At 42.8% G+C, this 24,077-nt stretch overlaps 1 protein-coding gene across 1 annotated transcript in view; it reads right to left on the bottom strand.

Annotated features, from left to right (window-relative positions):
* The window catches only part of VCAN (versican), a 146,941-nt gene that overhangs the window by 86,934 nt on the left and 35,930 nt on the right, over positions 1 to 24,077 (bottom strand). The window contains exon 6 of the mRNA XM_045021736.1: positions 9,769 to 10,062. Within this exon, the coding sequence (XP_044877671.1) occupies positions 9,769 to 10,062 (294 nt within the window). The remainder of the gene's footprint in view (positions 1 to 9,768; positions 10,063 to 24,077) is intronic.

Below are 24,077 nucleotides of genomic sequence, written 5' to 3'. Positions count from 1 at the left end.
GACCTGTTTCCTACACAGTCCGGACTGCAGAGAATCTTACCTGGCGGCGACATGTAGATCAGCTGTTGCCAGGTCATGCCAGTCCTCAGGACCCATCTGCAGTTGAGGGGTCTGACTTCACCGCTTCTGGTGAGGCACCGAATCACGAGTCACCTGTTCCTGACTGTTCTCCTCCATTACTGCTGGCGGCTGAGATACCCCTTTGCCCAGCATGAGCTGATACCACCTCCTCACCCGTTCGTGCTGCGGACCCTGAACCCCTAGTGCTTTCGGGTGCAATAACACCAGAAGTTCGCCATAATCCACCTAGAGACAGAAGGCCTCCTCATCGGCTGGATCTTTAGCTAGGGCGAACCCACGGTTATGGGGCAAAATAATCCCCAGGGTTTAGCCGGGAATGGAGGCAGTCTACCCTCCTTCTCTAGTCTAGTGTGTGTTTTATTTAGGGGATGTTCTTATTAGGGGGGGAGGAATATGTTGTGTATTTGGTTGTCATGGTTTTTGTTGCTATGGCAACTGAGTTAGATTATTATGGGTTAGCTCAGCCAGCTTCAGCTGGCTGAGTGAGTTCTCTGAGTCTGTAAATAAAATGGTGGTTTTGTTAGCTGTCTGCTGTCTGGCCTCAAGTGATTTCTTCCTAAACCGGCTGCCCCCAAGGATATAACACATTCTAGAGGACTAAAACATAGGACATTTTGAGCCTTTCTTGAAGGGGTAGACGCCGAGTGCAGTGACTTAATCTACCATATGGAAGTGAGGTGGTTGAGTCGAGGAACAGCGCTCCACCGTTTCGTTGCTTTGAAAGAGGAGGTAGCAAAATTCCTAGAAAATGGGACAATAAAATTCCCAGAGCTTGAAAATGAGTCCTGGAATCAAGATCTCTTTTTTTTTGTGATATTACAGCACACCTGAATGATCTCAACATTTAACTTCAGGGGTAAAAAATCAACTTATATTTCAAATGTGTGCAGCAGTGAAAACTTTCAAAATGAAATTGAAACTTTTCAGAAGTCAGCTGTCAAAAGGTGAAATGTGTCACTTTCCCACTTGTGCACATATTCCTCAGCACAAACATGCCGAGTTAGGAGAAAAATACGCAAAGCACATCAATCTTTTGATTGAAGAATTTGACAGAAGACTCACTTTGTCTAAAGAAGACAGAAGACGTCCAGTTGAAACTGATTGAAGATCCCTTTTCTGTGGATCCAGAGGAAGTGCCACTAGATTTCCAGTTGGAGGTTATTGACCTTCAATGTTCGGCAGTTTACCGAAATAAGCACAGAGAAAGCAGTCTGCGGGACTTCTACAAAAGTCTGGACGATGAAAAATACAAGAATCTTATCGAAGTTGCACTGAAAATGTTCAGCATTTTTGGAAGCACTTACATATGTGAACAAACATTTTCCATCATGAACATGAATAAAAACAAATGTTCTTCTCTGACTGACGACCATTTGGAAGACATTATGAAAATATCCACTTCAGATATGACCCCTGAATATGACAAGCTTGTTGCTGAAAAGAGATGTAATATCTCTCATTAAATTTGCAAAGTAATTATGAAAAGTACAAATGTTTTCTTTCAACGGAACAGGTGTTCTTCATTTTTCCATGATCCATAAAAAAAATTAAAATAATTTAAAAAATTGTTTGCTTCAATTGAAAAATTCTTAATAAAATATCACACACACACCCAACCTTCCTTTTCGGCTCACAGCTGTTTCGGTGGGGCGGCGCTGGGGAAGGAGGGTTTGTTTCTGCGGGGCAGGTGGCGCTGGGGGGGTGTTTCCGCAGGGCCGGGCAGTGCTGGGGGCAGGGATGTGTTTCGCGGGGGGATGTATTGGGGGGGCTGGGCGGCGCTGGGGGGGTGTGTTTCAGTGGGGCTGGGGGGAGTTGGCCCTCAGCTGTTTTCTTTGGAATAATATGGCCCTCGCCGCTTTATGAGTTGTGCAGGCCTGTGTGGATACTCTGCTTCCCCAAGAGGCAATTGCTATGACGATGGGAGAAGTCCTCCACTCCCCTGAGCAACCATGTAGTTATACCAACACAAGTTTGTAGTGTAGACCAGGGTGTAGGCATTTGTTCATGCATATAAGATATTTGTGTGCATAAACTAGGCTTACACAAATGTAGGTTTGAAGTTTCACACACCTAATTTTGAAAATGTTGCCCTTACAGACAAGCTATTAGATTATACGCTGAAATGGACAAAGAGGTGGCCAGTCAGATGTATCCAAATCGAGATCCAAACTTCATCAAAGTTCAGAGCATTAGGATCCAAGGGCTTGGTCCATACCCAGTATGGAGTTAGATCCATTCATTAAGTTTGGATCAGGAGCCAGAAGTTTGGGGATGTTTGGATACAAGGTTCTGGTGTGAGCCACTCTCTAATTAACGTCTGTTCCAGTGGGAACAAAGTTTATTGTTTGTTTTAAAGAATATTAACATTAAATAGAGGTGGGGAAAAATAGAAAAAAAAGCCAGCATCAAAATATATTTATGAATAAAGAGACAGAATATGATTCACCACTATTTGAGGGCTTTGTAATACTAGTTATTTGTGACTTTTTTAGGTGACTGCCAGGTTTTCATTAAAATGTTTGCAAATCTTAAAAGTTTAACAAATTCATGCCTGATATGCAGTTACTTACTATTCATTACTTATTAACTGCTAATCTCCTGATAAAAACTTTCAGACATTCAGTGAGGGAACAGAAATAAACAAACCAAAAAAATAAGGCCAAATGCATCAGAAATTTGGTTCAGCAATTACTAATTGACCAACTCTAACAAACAAACAAACAAACAAACATTTTGTTTCCTAAAGAAGAAGAAGAATACAATATAAATTCTATTCAGTTTATAGATAGGTGGCCAAATTTTCTGCTGGTGCAAACTGAAATCCAAGGAGCAGTTCTGATTTACTCCATCTCTAGGATTGTTTCAGCTATACTAGATAAGTGCCTTATCACTAATATGATGTATACATTTTTCATGGACATGATTCAGATTTGTAAACTTAACTGAGAAGAATTAGCTGAGACACAGATGCTTCTTCTCAGTGAAGACATCTAACAGCATTTCTTTCTGCCTTGTACAAAAAAAAAGTTGATTTTTAATAGGTTCCAACTCCAGTTTTAACTGGTTGCTTCTCTATCCAGATGTTTTGCATTACTGTACTCCTTGCACCATGTGTTCAAGAGGCTGTCTTCTTTGTGCTTCTTCTGATGTAAGACATGAGACAGATTTTCCTAATAAAATGCATGAATCTTTTAGCAGCAAGAAAGCAAATTATCTCAACAACTGCTGCTTACATCAAAGGCTATCTTGTATTGCTTTCAATTGATTCCTTTTATATTAAGAACAACCTGAATTAAGTTGATTTTGGATGGACCCTATGTGAATTGGTAGAGATGCTGTACTTTTTCATTCTCCAACTGTTTACTTTATGCTTTCACTCTGGAACAGCTTTCTTCCCTCTTCTTCACTGTTGTTTAAATAAGGTCATTAAAATGGTGGAGTTATATTAATACCTAATAATTTTATCTAGGAAAATACACTATATGGCTTGAGAACAAAATGCTTTAACTTTGAGACCATAAACTGAGAAGTTTAATAAGAAATGTATCTCTAATTTACTCTCTAGAGGCAGACAATACCAATTTTACTTACATTTTACAAATAAGTATTTCGACATTTTCAGGATACGTAGGCCCCAGTTCAACAAGATACTTAAGCATGTCTCTAACTTTAAGCACTTGAATAGTCCCTTTGAAATCAATAGAACTACTCACATGATTAAGCTGAGGCCTACAGTACTTAAGTATCTAGATGAATTAGGGCCTTATACTACATCAGTACCTTATGAAATATACCCGGCAAACATGCCCACGCAGAAGCTCATCAAGTCCACTTTTTGAAGCGGGTCAAAAAAGAAATAAACCTCCATACTCCAATCAGTGGTCGATAAAAAAAGTAGTCCATGATTTACTCTCTAGCTGCTGCAGTATTAAGGACCTGATATAAAGCCTAATGAAGTCAATGGAAAGACCCCCACAGGCTTCAGTGGATTTTCAATCAAGCCCTAAGAGAAGAAAAAAAAACCTTTTCCTCTCTGTAATGAGTGGCCATAAAACCAGTATCCATTAGAAATGAAGTCACTTTTGACTGAAATAATATTTTGTCCCACTGCAGCTGAGCATCAGTGTTCAGCAAATTTTGCTTTGTAATTAATTCTTTTTTAACATTCCCTCTCCCACCAAAAGCAATCTTAGCTTTTAACAAATAAAAGACTTTTTTGATGATAGCCCTGATGCAGCAAAGTACTGGAGCACATGCTTAACTCTACGGTCAAAGTCAACACTTTAGGCATGATCTTAAGTACCTTGCAGAATAAGGAACTAAACATGAGCTGTAGGAAAGAAACACAATAAAACAATTAACAGAGGTTAAACTTCAAGAAGACTTCAGAGAGATCTGTAAGCAACCAAGAAGAAAATGAAAGATAATAAGCCATATGGTTTCTGTAGAGGGAAAAAAAAATCATGATCAAAGTGATGGTCTCTTATTTTTATAAAACAAGACTTTAGACTTCAAATCTCAAATTATTAGTCTGAGCCAATTTTATTTTCCAGAGTCAAGACTATTTGTATAGTATGGTTTTGCAACTGGAAAGCAAACTAAGTAAATCTTAAACTTAACTGTACTATAGATAGATTTTTTCTTGGCTCATGATTTTATCTGAAGCTAATAAATTGTGCTTTGTAATTTAAATCTATTGTCCAGGTTTCTGGTTTATATATTTAAAAAAATAAAAACACCTATTTAATTCAGTTTTTAGACTAGCAATCTTCAGAATGTGGTTTGGAGATTTCTTCTAACTTTAATTGCAAAATTAAATTCAATATATATAGAATTTCCACCAAGGAGAGTTTGAATCACAATAAAGACTTCATGCTGGGCTGAAGAAAGAGGTGTCTCCTTTTTTAAATACAAGGTTTGTTTTGATAATGATTAAGACAGATGCCTCCTTTGGCACAAATCTGTTGCTTTGGAGCATTTGAAAAATCTAACCCACTAGCTGGCTTCACAAGGGCCAGAGTCAGCTATCCTTTCTAGAGCGGAGAAGCATATGTTTACATGTGTCCCACAGATTCCAACTGGACTACTCAAAGTCACAGAGGATATTACTCAGCATGAGTGAAAGTGGTAAACTGAGGTCCTTAATCATTGCCATTTCACTTCATACTAAATGCATAATGTGCATAACATTCAAAAAGTTGAATCACTGGCTTTCAGGCAGTTGTATGAGAAAGATTTGGGAGCTGAACATGAGCACCCAATGTGATGCTGTGGCCAAAAGAGCTAATGAGATCCTGGGATGCATAGACAGGGGAATCTTGAGAAGGAGTAAAGTTATTTTACCTCTGGATTTGGTACTGGTGTGACTGCTACTAGAATATTATGTCCAGTTCTGGTGCCCAGTATTCAATAAGGATGTTGATAAATTGAAGAGGTTTCAGAGAAGAGCCATGAGAATGGGTAAAGGACCAGAAAACGTGCCTTATAGTGATAGACTCAAGGACCTCAGTCTACTTAGTTTAACAAAGAGAAGCTTTAATGGTGACTGGATTATCTATAAGTCTATAAGTATCTACACGGGGAACAAATATTTAATAACAGACTCTTCACTCTAACAGAGAAAGGTATAATACACTCCAATGGCTGGAAGTTGAAGCTAGACAAATTCTGACTGGAAAAAAGGCATACATTTTTGACAGTAAGGGTAATTAATCAATGAAACAAGTTACTCAGGGTCATGATGGATTTCCCATCACTAACCACTTTAAAATCAGGATTGGATGTTTTTCTAAAAGATCTTCTCTAGGAACTATTTAGGGGAAGTTCTATGGCCTGTGTTACACAGGAGGTCAGACTAGATGAACAAAATGGTCCCTTCTGGCTTTCGAATCTATGAGGCAGAGGAAAGTTTACTGGGACACAGTAAACATGTGACATCACTGCTTTCAATGATACTAAGATCTGTTTTGAAGACTTTAAGCACTGGTGCTACCTAGATAACTCTGCTTGATTTTGCCACAGAGGAACACTGTGTGTTTCCAATTAGCAGCCTCTGATCTAATAAATGAATGTAACAATCCTTTAAAGTTACTTTTCATTAACACAAGACCCGTAAATGTCAGCGTTCAAGTATTAGGGGAAAAACATAAGATACATTATGAAAATACTGACAGAGCACTAAGCATCGTACTGAGGTTTTGTGCAAGGTTTTAAGAAACCAAGATTGCAGAGTGGTGACTGCTGCAAACGAGTGCTCTTAACCAGTTTCAGATGGAACAGTTGTGACTGAGCTTCAGATCAGGGATTATTGTATCACACAGAGCCTCACAGTGACTGTATATTGCAGGGGTTCTCAAACTGGGTGTCAGGACCCCTCAGGGGGTCGCGAGGTTACTACATGGGGGTCATGAGCTGTCGGCCCCTACCCCAGACCCCGCTTTGCACCCCGTATTCATAATGGTGTTAAATATGTTAAAAAGTGTTTTTAATTTATAGGGGGGTGTTGCACTCAGAGGCCTGCTATGTGAAAGGGGTTACCAGTACAAAAGTTTGAGAATCACTGGTATATTGCATTTTCATGTGACACACTGAGCTACACTGTGACATTTAAGCCTCAGTCCTGAGACCAGTGTGGAGTTGTCTCACCTTAGGGAGAGCAAGAGAGAGAATATTAACTATGTCACAATCTCTCTAGTATCAGAGGGGTAGCCATGTTAGTCTGGATCTGTAAAAAGCAACAAAGAGTCCTGTGGCACCTAATAGACTAACAGATGTATTGGAGCATAAGCTTTCGTGGGTGAATGTGTCTGACGAATGGGTATTCACCCACAAAAGCTTATGCTCCAATACATCTGTTAGTCTATAAGATGCCACAATCTCTCTAGTGCTGACTCTTGTATACAAAGAGTGAGCAATTTCACTATCCATCAGAGGGGACTGCTGCCAGTATGCTGGCCTTGTTTTGCAGGTTGATTCAGAGGTTGGGTAGGTTCTTAGCTTCTCCTCCTTTCCCCTGCCCCCTTTTTGGATCCTGGCTCTTCAAGGGAAGAAAGGCAAGCAGGTGCACAGTCCTTAAGGAGCTGTGTAAATATTAATATCCTTCACAAGAATTTGCATGCAGTCATTGAGTTTTTTTTCTTTGCTTTTGTGTTTTGGACAATGTTCACAGATGTAAAGATTTTATTAATTTGCAAACCAAAAAAAGACAATGTATAACTTAAACCCTTTCACGTGAAAAACAATAAACAAAACTAATATGGTTTGGAGATACAGTGAATTGCTTCAAAAAGTTTTCTCTAGCATTTTGAATTGCATTCAATACTGCATCAGTACTAAATAAAACCAAATGCTACAATCTGATGACATAGCGTTCACCAGTTACCTCCCTCTTTGGTTATGGAAACAAATATACGTGTGTGTGTGTGTGTGTGTGTGTGTGAGCCATATTCTGTACTCATTAATGGCCTGATCATGCCAGGTGCCTACTCATAGGAGCTGGATGCTCTCCCATTGATATCTAATGGATCTGAAGGTACCCAACCCTTCTCAGAAGTAGAGCTATGTGAATAACTGATTTTTTGGTTAACTGGCCATTCCAAAAAATTGAAAACAATTATTTTGAGTGAACTCCAAATTAGTTTTTTTTGAAATTTTTGGAAAGCTGAAAAGTTAAACTTTTGTTTAGTATCAAATGAAATATTTTGTTTGACCTGAAATAAAATATTTCATTTCACTTTGAGCTTTTAAAAATGTTTTTTTTATTTTACTAACAAAATTGAAGTAAATTGAAAAAAGACAAACTCTATCATGTAGATGAGTAAGGGACCAATCCTGCATGAATATAGTCTTTATTTAAGCATGTAGTCCCTCTGAAGTCAATGAGACTATTTCTGTGAGAAAAGTTTTATAAGATCTGACCCACAAACAGTAGGGGAAAAAAACTATTTAAAAATACAAAAAACAAGAGCACCCTGTACAGCAATGTGCTGAGCATCTTCAGCTCCCACCAGGGCCGCCCAGAGGATTCCAGGGGCCCGGGGTCTTCGGCGGCGGGTGGCCCTTCCGTTCCGGGACCCGCCGCTGAAGTGCCCCGAAGACCCGCGGCGGGAGCCCCCCGCTGCCGAATTACCGCCGAAGCGGGACCCGCTGCCGAAGTGCAGTCCGGTCTTCGGCAGTAATTCGGCGGCGGGGGGGGGGTGTCCCCGCCGCGGGTCTTTGGGGCACTTCGGCGGCGGGTCCCGGAACGGAAGGGCCCCCCCGCCGCCGAATTACCGCCGAAGACCGGGCGGCACGTCGGCGGCGGGTCCCACTTCGGCGGTAATTCGCCACTGGGGGGTCCTTCCGCTCCAGGGCGGAAGGACCCCCCGCCGGCGAAGACCGGGAGCAAAGAAGCTCCTGCGCCCTCTTGCCCCACCCCCTCTGGGCGGCCCTGACCCTATCCACCCCCCCCCCCAGAACACCCACAATCCAAACCCCCCCATTCCCTGCCCCCTGACCGCTTCCCCAACCTCTGCCCCCTCCCTGTGCCCTGACTGTCCCCAGGACTCCCTGCCCCTTAGCCAACCCCCCCCCCGGCCCCAGCCCCAGCCTCTTACCCCCGGCTCCCTCCTCACCCTGAGTCTCAGCACTTCGCCCGACAGCCGCAGCATGTCCCCGGCGGGGCCTGAGCTCCGTCCCGCTCAGAGCCGCGTGGTGAGGGGGCGGGGCTGCGAGCTCCACGCCGAGCGGAGGGAGCTGAGCTCAGCCCGGAGCTCGCAGCCCCGCCCCCTGTCCACGCGGCTCGGGGCGGGGCAGGGCTCAGGGGCCCCGCCGGAGACACGCCGCTTGATGCGCTAGGGCTCCAGGAGAGGGGCGGAGGCGGGAGCCTCAGCTGTTCTCTTGGGGGCCCCTGCAGAGCCCGGGGCCCGGGGCAAATTGCCCCCTTTGCCCCCCCTCTGGGCGGCCCTGGCTCCCACTGACTTCACTTAGAGTTGAGAGCAGTCAGCATGTTATGTTATGCCACACCCTTAGGTGTGTCATCAGCCATGGGGGTTGAACTGGGATATTGGGATCATAAAACACTACTGATTGAGCTAAGGACCTAGCTCTGTAACAGGCTTATCAATCTCTATATGTGGCCCAGCCTCCACTAGAGGGGGACGGAGTGACACACTGAGTGGGTGTGGCTTACTATCACTGAAACCAGAAGTCCTGAATTAAAGACCTAGTACTTCAATGTTTACTCATGCAAATATCCCATGTTTATGGGACTAGTTATGGAAATAAGGATTTTATTGATATCAATCAAAAGAAATACTGCTGCCAGGATGGGTTGCAGATCAGGCCTTGATACCTTAACTCAGCCACACTTCGGCCACGCACTGCATCACCTACAGTTCCACAGCGCTAGGAAATCCAGTAAACTGTGGGAGGCTGTTGAAAAATGTGTGCCCCACTTTTGAGGAACAACAGGGCACAGATGAACTTTATCTCAACATTTCCTCTCTCCATAGTGCCTGGCCTTGTCCTTAATGTTATTTTAACAGCGTTATTTCTGTTTGGCTTCTTTGTTTGTTCAGTAAAGCCACAGTAAAGAAACGCTTTTGTTACAATATACATGCTCTGTAAGGAATGGAATCAAGCAAAATGGCAGGTTAAACCCTTTTGTGACCAAAATGCATTCTTAAAATCATAATAAAAAAAGCTTACGTTTAAAGCAGTAGGCATCAAACTTGCTATGTGGGTAGGGGAAGCCTGTTTGGTTCTCATAGCGATACAGGGTTCTCACCCCAAGCAAACCTCCTCCACACTGGATTCTAGCCACAGACACAGGATAACGCACGCTGCCATCAGCCAGCCAGCCATAGTCACATTGGTCAAAGCCATTCCTCCAGGCAGCATGCAGGTCCCCAACTGTAGCAAGAACTGCATCCCTTTTCTCACACTGCTTCTTAGCTTCTTCAAAGGTTAGCTTGTTGGGCAGTGTCACATGGAACACATCACCTAGAGGAATAAAAACAAAGGTGAGTTTTACTGAACAGTTCCCTCTTGATACTCCAGTTCCAACTGCCTCTCCATTATTAAGGTTGTCAAGTATCAGAGGGGTAGCCGTGTTAGTCTGGATCTGTAAAAGCAGCAAAGAGTCTTGTGGCACCTTATAGACTAACAGACGTTTTGGAGCATGAGCTTTCGTGGGTGAATACCTCTTGCATCCGAAGAAGTGGGTATTCACCCACGAAAGCTCATGCTCCAAAACGTCTGTTAGTCTATAAGGTGCCACAAGACTCTTTGCTGCATTATTAAGGTTGAGACTCACTTTCCATTACCAACTCAATTTAGTCTCATTCCCTCTGTAAGATATTTTGAACAAGGCCTTTCCCTTCGAATTTTGCATGTGTGCTCTGTGGCCAGAGAACCAGATCTGCCCAAAATTCATACTATGTACATGTACATGAAATTCACCCACTCACTACACAGCACAAAGATTGAATCTGTGACCTTTCTGTGAGGGGATTATGCAGTGGTTGGAGACAGACTCCTCCCCTCAACATGCAGGCAGGGCACAAGGGAGCCAAACCGTGTATGACTTCTATTTGAGCCCTAGGCTGAAATAGCCATTGTGACTTCAGTGCACTCAGTGAACCTGGAACATGGTTTGATAGCGCTTATTTTTCTCAGTGAAAGCAAATCTACTCTCTTAGATCTGCAGGCCTCTTACTTGGCCCTCGTAGTCATCACTAGGATCTCTCTCAGGGTTCAAAGAATGGAAATGCTCTTCATTCGCTGCTGTAAATCAATTTTCAGAGTGATACTTCTACAAGTTGACTACTGATAGCATGCCCAATGAAAAGAAAGAGAGAATCAGCATTATGGTATGCCCTGAGTCTGTGACTTTAGCTGAAATAGACAAATTAGTCCAGAAGCTCCCTTGTGCTCTTTGGCTTCAAGTGAATATTAATCTCCAAGTAACACCTTTCCACTTATAAATTACTCATGGGGTTTGAACAAAATGATTCCTGTGTCCTAGGATCAGTTCCAATGTAAATAGTCCTTTTGTGATTGAACTTTTTTGGAGTTTTGTTTTAGAATCAAACAGAGCTTCTCCTTCACTCACCAAAATAATAACAAACTTAAAACCCATATTCTGGTAATGGTGCAATGTTTGACACTTTCCTCTGTCTAGACTGAAGATTGTAGCTAATTAGATATAAAGTAAAAAATGTTCAGTTAAAGAGAGTAGGGTAAACTCAAGTTGCTTGTTATGAGAAGTTGATTTTTCTCCCATCTACTCTGGACCAGAATACAAAAGTTCCTATTGCTGGGGAGAGCTGCTTAGCCACATTGGACATGTGATCTGTCTCACCTATGTATTTGTCTCTAGATAACTTAGCAAAAGACAGATGGAGAGACTGCATCCCATGAGCAGGTCCAGTCACATCAATATTACACTTGGCTTAGGCCGGAAAGGAATGCAAGTGTGAAAGAAGGCAGTGGGCTAATTTTTTCCTCATTCTTAGAAGCAGTGTGATTTGTTATTACAGCTGTAATATCTATTTCATGGTATGAATTTCCTTATACAAATTGAAGTGAATTTCTAACCTAGGGATAAATCACTGTAACCATTAAAGGACAGATTAGACCTGCTAACGCTGGTTCAGAATAAGGGACAGCACAGAATTGTGTTACACTGAGTAGCATCAGGAGGCAAAATGCTTCTCTGAGCTCCTTAGACCACAGGGGAAGTACACCTACTATTATAGGTAGGGCCCTACCAAATTCACAGCCACGAAAAATGAATCATGGACCATTAAATCTGGTCTTTTGTGTGTTTTTACCCTAACTACACAGATGTGACAGGGGAGACCAGAGTTTCTCACATTGGGGACCCTGACCCAAAAGGAGTTGCAGGAGGGTCACAAGCTTATTTTAGGGGGGATTGTAGTATTTCCACCCTTACTTCTGTGCTGCCTTCAGAGCTGAAGTTAGGGTAGCAGTACCCTAACCCTACCCCCATACAATAACCTTGTGACACCTCCCCCCCACAACTCCTTTTTGGGTCAGGACCCCTACAATTACAACACCGTGACATTTCAGATTTAAATTGTGGAAAATTGGGGCCCACATTTTTGCGCCCACACATAGAATCGTGCATACCATTCTGCGTACTTCTGCCTCTTGTTACTGGAATTACACCTGCAAATGGTGGGAACACTTTTTCATGGTTTCATATTGTGCCTTCGCCCTGCTGAAAATCTACCCATCAGTGTCACACAAAGAGCTGTTTATATGGAAGAAACCTTTTCAATCTGCCTGAATTTGCAATGTTAATAGTACTGCACATTTGAGTGGTGGGTAGAGTGCCCTTCTTTCTACTGAATCTGTCTAATGATAGACCAGAGGCCAAGTTATTTGGTTTGTTTTCTAAATTCTGCTGGTGTAACAAAGATTCCATCTGTGTCTGAAGCTCAGTTTATGAGCAAAAACTTCATAAATGCTGAAAACAAAAAATGCATTTAAAGAAAAATGCAAACTAACTAAAATGGGGCAAACTGCCTGAAGAGAGTCCAGTTTTTTGCCCATTACCACCTATTTGACATGATATGGGCTTTTTGGAGCTGAAGGCACAAAGAATGCAAAAAGGTGGCAAAGCAATCAGCAAAATACTTTTGTCATTCCACCATGTATTGTGTAAACATTAATTTCTTTCAAGAATGCTAGTGTGAAAATAAAATAAAAAATAACTATGTTAAAATAATGGCAGTTTTCATTTGCTCAAGCCAAGAAATTAGATACTTAGAATCCAAAACTTCTAGTTTAAAATCACCCCAGTAGATGTGTCCAAACCAAATTCCAATTAACCACACATTGACACTACCAGAAATTAGCCTGCAATCAGCCTGTCCAATTTGAAAAGAAACGACAAGTCTATGTGTCCATGTTACTATGACCTGCATTTACAACAGTGTAATAATCATCATATAAAAACAAAATCAAGCAAAATTCTCAAACCTGTAGATGAGTCTGGTTATATAAATCTGAAAACTTTTAAAAGTTGCTCTGCAGTTTTCCAAAACAAAAAAAAGAGAAAGAAAAAAGTTTCCTCCGTCCATTGGGCACATAGGAGAAATATTTCCAAGCCAATTATCAGATAGTCCAGAGGTACTGATCTGATTTACACTAGCACCAAACAGAAGTCTCTGATTTCTGAGACTTAAATGAGAAAGAGAATTGTAATACATGCATGGGGCTGAGTAAGACCAGTGTCTGTCATCTAGTTCCTTAGTTCTGACTTTAATTTAAAAGAAATTTTAGAGCTCATTAATGGCTGTAAGAACCAACTGCTTCCAGAAGATGAGGAAAGAGGTTCTCTGGCCAAATGGTCGTTGATGAAGACATGGCGCTGCAGTGACCCTTACTACTTCAATAGGAAGTGTGAGCCATGTAGTCCCTCATTATAGCCCTATGAACAAGTGCTGAGGAACACATGCTACTACCCTGATACAAACACGCTGGTGTAGTGATTGCGGAAGACAAAGTTAGATGGTATCCTCTTTGCTCAGGGACAGCTGGCTGATAAATTATTGGAGTTCCTTGTGCATGTACTGTAGGGGAAGGGACGGGAGGGAAGGACCTACTTGTGCTCTCTGCACCCCACCCACCATCCTAAACGTATGTCCCAATTACAATGGGGGAATCCTTTGTATCTTGGAGTCTCTGAAGAAAGAGCCAATATCACTTCATTGTATCCCTGGTCCTTCCTGTCATCGTAGGACAACTTATTCATGCTACTGCCCACTTGTGTCTTCTCCACATGCTATTCCCTTAGCACAGGAGAGGTAAATGTGCTAAAGAAGGAAGAGTTAATGCTGAAAATAAACTCATTTAACTCCTCTAGGGATTTCATATGGAAATCCCAAAAGTGTGGTAGGAAATGATGCTGCCTACATAGAGCAGATGTGCTCAGGCTCTGCACCCCATCTCCTATTTCAAAATTGGCAGAGAGGCCATCAGTGGGATTTGGGAAAGGGAGTTCACTTAGGTGTCAGTCCTGGCTTCCCCTGGTACTGGTCAAATTTGGCTGCTGTTTGCACTTATCTTATCCCCTCTGACCTACCAAACAGAAAGAAGAATTTGGCCCTTATAGATTTCCTCTAAGAAGCTTTAAAAGTTGCTAATGAAACTCATAAAATATATTTAACTAGTTGTGTATTATCTCAAAATAACTCCTTCCTTGTGCATGGGGGTGTTAAGTCTCATACTTAGCAGGGGGATTACTGCCATCACACATCATGAGCTGCTTAATTATACTGTCTGGAAGCTCCAAGGTTTCCCAAACAAAACATTAGGAGTGCACTTTTTTCACACTTACAGAAAACTCGTTTGGCGAGCGAGCAGATGACATAGCCCCCATCACCAAAGCAATGAAGAAACTTTTCTTCTTTAAAAAAATGCCAAGAAGTTAAACGGGATCTGTAATGTTTTGATAGCTGGAGTTCATGCTGAGAGGTAACTCAGCAAAATTATTAAGGCAAACCCAGGGCCTGGACCAGAAATGGAAGAAAAACTAGCTCTGACCGTGCCCTGCAATAGTAAGAGTGAACTGGAAACCATGACAATATTTTGATTACAGACAATAATGCAACATGTATTATTCTTGGCCCTTTTCTCAGATCAAGTCTCAGGCTGATTCCCTACTCTCAGCAGTCAGAGCATTGAAAGAATCTCTGGGATTTTCCTGTTGTAAGTATTCGTATTGCTTAATTTTAAAAAACATCTAACTAAAGATCCTCCTTTTTTTTTTTTTTTTTTTTTTTTTTTTGCTGTCAGATACAACAAGCTAGATGGGGAAGCCAAGCTTTTTGTTGCAGACAAAGGCTGATTCACTACCACTGCTATGCCAGTAAGCTTTGGATCTACAGGTGGATTTGTAACAAGTTTCATTCCTTTGAAGCTTAATTCACTTATTCCCCTCACTAAAAAAAGTCTCACTGAGTCAGGAGAGTGAGTGAGTTTCATGAACCATATGCTTTAAAAGCAAGTATGAAACCTGTACAGAGAACATTCATGAAGTGAACACTATAGTCTCAAGAAAGATATGCCTGTGTTTGTCTTATCTGCCACAGCCCCTTTTGGGGGCACCTCTGCTCTACCAAGTGTGGTAGAGCTTCTTATTGTGCCCTCCTCCAAGGCTCAGGGACCCACCTTAGGACCAAGGGATTGTTTGTGTTCACTGCTTCTGCCTAGTGGCTGGGTGCGTAAACTACTAGCTCAATGACCTCTAGGACATTACTATATACACCTCTACCCCAATATAACGCTGCCCTCACGAGCCAAAAAAATCTTACCGTGTTATAGGTGAAACCCCGTTATATTAAACATGCTTTGATCTGCTAGGACATGCAGCCTTGCCCCCCAGAAGTGCTGCTTTACTGCATTATATCCAAATTCATGTTGTATCGGGTCGCATTATATCGGGGTAGAGGTGTATACAGGAAATCAAAGGCCAACACATAAGAATAAAAAATCATTTTATCCCTTGACAGGACAGGGGTAAATTAAAAACAGGGAAAGGGAACTGGTAAGGGAAGTTGGGATATTGAATAAATTAGTAAGCAGCCAATCCCACAGCAACAAACACTAAATATCAACTAATTAGTTAAAAACAACAAAAATGTTCCAAAGTCTCCCCACAAGCTTTAGCTGCTTGGTGGAACTGGAGCTCGCTGTGAAGATCTAGGGTCCCTTATTGGGTACAGGCCTTATTGGGTGTAGATTGGCTACCTCAACACTGGAAAGCAGACAGCTCTGCCATTCGGGTGAAGGAGGTCCCTGGTGGCCTCCAGCCCTGACCACCAACGCTCCTGGAACTGGGGGGTGGGAGGTCTATGGGCTCAGCTGGTAGATAGTCCTTAGAGGTATAGTGGAGCCTTGGGCCTTAGTCTCTCTGTTGTGTACCTGGGGCTTTGGTCAGTACCAAGCCTTTGAGCCGAAAGAAACAAATTGACATCTCTCCTCCTGCTGCAGGAAGCAACTCCAGGGCTGCTTCTCCTCCAGCTGCTGTAAGTTGATGACCTGCAACCACCTCTCACAAATACTGTCCCTGCCTGGGCTCAGCTCACATAATGGGCAGTCCCAGCCATGTGCAGCCTCATTGAGGTCTGTAGTTGGTTGCCTGATCATGTTAATCAGACTCCAGCCTGCTAATGCCTCTTCCTCACATATATTGTGTCTTTCCAGGCACACTTGGGGGATTCCAGCTTTATGCAGGTTCTCCAGAGCCTGCAGTTATTTGCCCTGCTCATCAGTTGGGACTCCTGGTCCAGCTCCCACAGTCTGTGTGTGTCCCTCAACCCCAGATGTGGCAGGCAATCTCAGTAGCAGTTCCACTTTCACAAATAGCCTTGAAATCATAAACCAGTCCCTAGGGTCACAAAGTTACCTAAGTGTTGGATGCCCAATTTCCATTAATATCAATAGGAGTCAGGCATCAAAATATTATCTTGTTAACCTTCCCCAAAGCTCTTAGTCCTATTCTGTGCAAAGTGATGTGAGAATGCTAGACAGGAATTTATTACATTTGGAGGAGCTGGGAGGAGACATTTTTTCCACAGACCGGCTCCCAAATGCTGAGGTGAGCTGCACCTCATTAAACTCAGAAGTAGCAGCTGTGACCCAGCACCACAGTTTTACTGGTTCTTATTTGTTGATAGGGGCCAAGGCTTTTCAGGCAAATCTCTTTCATGTGTGCCTTACTCACAGGAAGCCCCCTCCCTTTCACTCCTCTTCCTCCTTCCCCCCAGCCTGCCCCCGTTGCTTGCTGCTTTTCCCTCTTCCTCCTCCTCCCCCAACTCCCTTCTGCCCAGATCAGGAGGGAATCGCCTGCAGAGCCGGGACTGGAAGTTGCAGCTGCCCAAAGCAGGTAGGATGTGGCCCCAGCTGAGTAGGGGCTGGTATGGGTGATGATCTGCCTCCTCCATGCCCCTCCTACCCTCATTAACCAGACTTTGGGATTCGGTCAGTAGTACTGACTGGACCTGTCAGGTTGCCCTTTTGACCGACCTTTCCGGTAAAAAACTGGACACCTGGCAACCCTAAAAGGCCTATAGAAATCAATAGAAAGAGCGCTATTGACTTGGATGGGCTTTGGAGGAGGCCTTGAGTCCTTAAAAGAGTACCCTAAGCATGAAGGTTTATTCTGAAAGGATGCTTCTTTTTATTCTTACACAAATTTCAATGACAACAGCAAGAACTATATAAGAGTGAATTGAAAATGTTGAAAGGCCATCTGGTTTTCTATTGGTTTCCTACACCAAGTGGGAAAAAAAAGGTGTGTCACAGGAAAGGGGGCTTTGGAATCTTCCCAACCTCCACCCCAAAAATACTTTCCTAGCACAACTCCTTGTTTGCATGTTACACATACATGGCTTGTACATGGCTTTGGCCAGTGGACCACTGCCCTCCACTTCATCAGTGGGCGTTGGCGAAGGGACTTCACTTAGACTTCACTGGCACTACCCAAATTTCAAATTCATACTTATCTGGGAGCTGAACTGGAAAACTCATTTCCTAATCATTCATTTCAAATCAATAGGCATTGTAATATCGCTGGTCGGACACTTGTTTCAGATGGAAGTGAAGTTAAGCAGGCAATGAGGTTACAGCAAGGTCTTTAGAATTGAATCTCCTAAATTAATAGCCCATTTATGAGACCTTTAACTGTAAGCACTGGTTTATTAATAAACATATTCAAAATCTTGCATAATGAGATGAAATGAACTATAAAGAGTGTAAATCAGCCTATTATAAACCACCATGCCCACACCTGGTTTAATGAAAAACTGTTTCCAATCTCTTTTTTATCATTATAGTTCTGAAGTTTTAAACCTACATAATAATTTCCCCATGTTTTTTTAACAAAACTCAGATTATTTTACTCATAATTATGCACAGCCTTTAGTCTCTATGGCTTTCCTCTGAACAAGGAAATGGTAAGATTTAGCCTAGATGGCTGGTTTTAATTTAGGTTAATTGTTTGTATTGCATCTAGAAATTCTTGTCTCAGGCAATGTAATTTTATAAAGCCAGAAAGGAAGAAAGAAGAAAGTTGAAATGCTGCTTGCTCATACACATCTTTGTCTGTAACTAATCAAATAAATAATGTGAATTCAGTACATATTTCAGCTAAAGTCTATTGCAAATATTACCATGCTCTTATGAGACCATCTGGTCTAACATTGCCCTTGACACAAGGCTCTCAACTATTGAGTGAACATTTCCAAACTAAGCATCTTTATTATGGCTAGATTCCGATACCCTTACTCAAGCAGCTCCTTACTCTATGGGTAGTCCCATTGACTTCAGAAATACTACTCATGAAGTTATAATGGCCAGATCATAGGTAGCTGGACCAATAATGTCTCCTGGGTCGGGGTCAAAAGCAGGAGTCAAGACTAGCTATCAAATCATCAGGAAATGGTCATCAAAGTCAAGGCAGGCCAGGTTCGAAGGCAAGAGTCAGGAGCAAGACGGGACAAAACATGATGTCCGAGGCTGTAGCAATCCAAAGTCTCCACTGTGGCTCAGATGCTCCTGGTTTAAAGAGTTGGTGTGGGTTAATCAGAGGGCTGCAGGGTTCTGTAGCACTGACCTCTTCAGGCAGTTCTTCCTGCAGTGCCTAACCCTCCAGTAACTGTTGGGTGTTGCTTTGCCCTGCTCCCCAGTGGCAACACAGAGGTATCAGTCAGCCAAGACCCTATAACCCCAGGATCTAGACTAGGGGTAGGCAAACTTTTTAGGCCGAGGGCCACATCTGGGTGGAGAAATTGTATGCAGGGCTGGGGCAGGGGGTTGGAGTGTGGGAGGGGGTGTGGTGTGCAGGAAGGGGCTTAGGACAAGGGATTGGGGCAGAGGAGAGATGTGAGGTGTATGAGGGGGCTCAGGGAAGGGAGTTGGAGTGTGGGAGGGGTGCGGAGTGCAGGAGGCAGCTTAGGGCAAGGGTGCAGACTGTGGGAAGGTCTCAGGGCAGGGGTTGGGGTGCAGGAGGGGTGCAGGCAGGGGGCTTAGGGCAGGAAGTTGGGGGGTGGGGTGCAGGAGGGGTTCGAGCTCTGGCCCGGCGCCACTTACCTAAATCGGCTCCAGGGTGGCAGCAGCGCGCACCGGGGCCAGGGCAGGCTCCCTGCCTGCCTGCCCTGTCCCCAGCCCCATGCGGCTCCAGGAAGCACTGCGGCCCTGGGGGTGGGGGCGGAGGGCTCTGCTTGCACTGCCCTTGCTGCACCTCCAGGTACCTCGCCCAAAGCTCCCATTGGCTGCGGTTCTCCATTCCTGGCCAATGGGAGCTGTGGGGGGCGGTGCCTGGAGGCAAGAGCAATGCACGCGGAGCCCTCTGCCCCCCCCACCTGGGGGCCACTTCTGAGAGCCGCGCCGGGGCACCACGGGCGGCAATCCCATGGGCCAGATCCAAAGCCCTGAGGGGCCAGATCCAGCCCGTGGACCGTAGTTTGCCCACCTCTGATCTAGACACAGAAATCCTTACAGAAAAGTACTATTCAATGTGAATAAGGCTAGCAGATCTGGCCCTTAATCAACATCTTAGAATAGTACCTGCCTGTTCTTGGTTCCAAATCATAATTAAGATGGAAGATATCTTGTATGAGCCCAGTTCTGTGAGGTGCTGACTACCCTCCATTCCCTTTGTGTTTAATGGGAGTTGAGAGTGCTCAGCACCTCACAGGAGAAGCTCAGTCAGCCTGTTGCAAAATCAGGCCCTAAATGAACAGGGCAATAATAAACATTATGTGGCTTCAAATCCTAAAAGCTATGGGCTGCTTCCATGGAATTCATGTGTTATTTATGCAGCAAACAAAACAAAATGTCCTTTTTTCAATGTTTACTCTCCACATAAATTACTTGTATCTGCAGTTTATCAAATTCTCCATGGGCAAATGGTTTCACTTGTTTATTCTCTTTTGTGCTATGTAGTTTCCTGAATTCAAAATCACCTTTTGTCCTTCTAGCAACCATTTTTGTAGAAGCAGAGCACTATCATGGTTCTTTACCCCTTTTGTGAAAAGGTAAAGAGCCCACCATCTTGCTAAATTTCTAGGGACATGCTGGTAAGGGTATGACAAATTACCATTCCAAGGTGTAGCAGGCTCACCTTCTATATCTTCTTGCATCTGGTTTCCTCCATAGATGGGCCTATTGCATGGCAGTATATAATACTGATGCCATATATCCATACTCAGGTCCTAGAGTAGATTTTTCTCTTATATTTTTCTGAGCCTGGACATTTCCATTCCACTGAAAACTTTAGCCCATACAAAAGTAGAAAGATCTCAGGCTAGATGATCATAATGATATCTTCTGGGCTTGAAATCTATTAAGACTATAATGGAAACTATTTTGCAACCCTTATCTACAGTGGGTGCTACTAGCTGCTCACTATCATTTGTCCACAAGCAAAAAAATAGCATTAATGCATTGTTTAGGTTGAGAAATCAAGCCCTCGGAAGTTAGGAAATTCCATAAACCATGGTGCTCCTCCATGGTTAATCTAGCCACACTCAAATCCCATACTTATGATAATATAAATAATAATTAAACTATAATATGTTTAAAACATAGGGCCAGATCCTCAGCTGGCTTTGATGGAGCTATGCTGATTTACACTAACTGAAGAGCTGGCCCAGAAACAATACTATGTTAATGTTTATATTTTACAAGAAAAAGCAGGAATATCTATGAAACAAGGGGCTGTTAATGTTATCTGAATATCTTGGGAGGGTGGGGGTGGCAATGGGGTATTGAGGCTTTCACTTGTTCAGATTTAGCCCGTTTCAAATAACGAGTAAGATGTGACTGCTGTTTGGTGACTTATATGTGGTCTCAGTCAAGTTCCTAAAGAAAAAATGTCCTCACCACAAAAGAACATTACCAGGATTGGCACTAGCTGGTACTCTTCTTGGCAATCTCAGCACAGAGAGTGTCACCAGGTAGATGCCTCCTGAGTACTTCCTAATGGCCAACAGCCCTCTGCTTCAGTTTCCACCTTCAAGAGGCTTCATGATTCACAGACCCTTTTGTCCATTCACACCCCTTCTGAGGTTCTGATTTATTAAATTAACAAACATTTAAAATAAAGTTCTCCAGTCTTTCCACCCCATTACATTCCTATCAGATCACTCCCATGCTTTTCCTGCCTGTAGTCTCACTCAGCAAATCCCAGGTGCCTCTGCTGGAGCCTACTCTCACCCATCAGCCTCAATAATCCACTCTGTTCTCCCTGAGAACTCTCACTCTGCAGTTTCCTGCTGCTCTTTATAGGAGAATCAGATGATCCTTGCTCAGGTGTGCCTCATTAGAAATCAGGGTTGGCTGCCCACAGGCCTCTAGCCCATAAAGTGCCAAGCCACCCCGTTACAGAGACCAAGGATTGAGGTCCACAGAGACTGAGCTACTAACTCACCCCTAGCAGTGGTCTCTCCAGATTAGGATGACGGCCCATTGACCTTGCTGCTGTTATCTTCAAAGTGGCTAGCTGGAGACTTTAGGTTGGACTTTTCACAAGCGTTCAGTGTTGGCCTAAATCTGCTCCCACTGAAGTCAGTGGTAAAACTCCCTCTGATGTGAATGGAAGCAGAGTTAAGCCAACAATGAGCAGTCATGAAAATTCCCCCATTAATATGCTACCCTCAATCGAGCATCTTTCATGAGCACTTGCTTTTTTTAAATGTCAGAAAAACTGCACTACTGCCATGTGTACTTCATTTTTGCCGTTCAACAATGTATGCACTAAACGCACATTACTGATGCTTATTTAAAGCAATAACAATAATACTGTCTCTTATCACCAGGAAGTGACTATAATATTATAAACAGTTAATATAACAGGTAAAAGCTGGCATAGTTTCAATAGTTCTCATCTGGGCGCTATTTTGGACCTGACCCTGCATCTACCGAAGTTCATGGCAAAACTCCCATTGATTGCAGTGGGTGCAGGATCAGAGTCTTTATCCATATAGATATTCAGAACAGAATGAGAATTTCAGACAATAACTGAAATATAAAATAAACCAATCAAACCTTACAATCTATCATGTAATTATTATTCCTTTATTTAAATATTTGAAGACACATACAGTTCAGCTGGTTCAATGCTCCACGGACTTCGACAGAGCTATACTAATTTATACCAGCTGAGGAACATAAGAACATAAGAATGGCCCTACTGGGTCAGACCAAATGTCCATCTAGACCAGTATCCTGTCTTCCAACAGTGACCAGTGCCAGGTGCCCCAGAGGGAATGAACAGAACAGGTAATCATCATGTGATCCATGCCCTGTCACCTATTCCCAGCTTCTGGAAAACAGAGGATAGGGACACCATTCCTACCCGTCCTGGCTAATAGCCATTGATGGACCTATCCTCCATGAATTTATCGAGTTCTTTTTTGAACCCTGTTATGGTCTTGGCCTTCACAACATCCTCTGGCAAGGAGTTCCACAGGTTGACTGTGCGTGGTGTGAAGAAATACTTCCTTTTATTTGTTTTAAACCTGCTGCCTATTAATTTCATTTGGTGACCTCTAGTTCTTGTGTTATGAGAAGTAGTAAACAACACTTCCTTATCTACTTTCTCTACACCAGTCATGATTTTATAGACCTCAATTATATCTCCCCTTAGCCGTCTCTTTTCCAAGCTCAAAAGTCCCAGTCTTATTAATTTCTCCTCATATAGAAGCCATTCCATACCCCAAATCATTTTTGTTGCCCTTTTCTGAACCTTTTCCAATTCCAATATATCTTTTTTGAGGTGGAGCGACCACATCTGCACACAGAATTCAAGATGTGGACGTGCCATGGATTTATAGAGAGACAACATGATAGTTTCTGTCCTATTATCTATCCCTTTCTTAATTATTCCCAGCATTCTGTTAACTTTTTTGACTGCTGCTGCACATTGAATGGATGTCCATAAAGCGTATAGTTTGGAATTGATAGCTCTGGTAATGTGTTAAGATGGAAGAGTAGAAACCTCATTTAATGAAACTCTACTCACAGGGAAACAAAGTGAAAGTCTCATACTGTTTCACTGAATTGAAACATGACAGCCATATGTCTGGTTACTGTGGACTTCTGCATATAGAGTAAAATTCACAGCACAAAGGCTGAATATAAGTCTACATGGAGGTGGAGAGAGCAGGGAGAGAATCTATCTTTAAATATATCTTAAATGTTTATATTGTGTCAATTAGTATAGTGTCTAAGCATGGAGGTATCTAGTATTTAAAATACGCCCCAATCCCACTAGAGAAGTGCAGGGTAGTTACTTCAGCTATAGTTAGCATAGCTAAGGGCATGCGGGGATCGCAACATGATGTGGGAATCTGTGGCCCTTAGATCCTAACATCTCACACCTCTCCCCCAAATCCATGCTGTTTTGATCTTCATAGAGCTGGCACAGAATCTAACTTTGCTATAGACAGGGGTTCAAAGTCCCTCGGTTCTCATGCTTCATCATTTTCCATCCCCCACACAACGGACCCACAACAGTTCTACTGAACTGGGAGGCCTTCCACAGACAAATTTCACATGAATTGATGTCATATTGTGGAATCAAAGACAGCTCTACTAAACATGCTGCACATGTCTCACCGGAACTATGTTCTACTGTGAAAGCCTTTTATTTCCAAAATTCAACATTAAGCTTGGATTGGCATTTAATATCTACCTAATTCTGGAGTTACAGATAGGTAAGTACCTTAGCTATATACTTTAGGATCCATAATATAGTTAGTATGTAAAATATATGCATCTTTAGTTCTATGCAGTACATCCAAATGTTACAAACATTTCTTGAAGTATCTTTCTTTTTTTAACATTCTAAAAATGTGAGGACATGTTCCAATAGCAGTTTTGCATTAAGGACTACTGTCACTAACTATAGAAGCTCCAAACCTGAATACCCATTTGTGAACCACCACCTCCACAGTCTCCTTTAATTAAGGCCTGCTATACCA

Source organism: Mauremys mutica, chromosome 6 (assembly GCF_020497125.1).
Source record: "Mauremys mutica isolate MM-2020 ecotype Southern chromosome 6, ASM2049712v1, whole genome shotgun sequence".
Lineage (NCBI taxonomy): Eukaryota > Metazoa > Chordata > Testudines > Geoemydidae > Mauremys > Mauremys mutica.
Note: the sequence above shows the minus strand (reverse complement) of the source record. Positions and strands in the feature narration are given on the sequence as shown.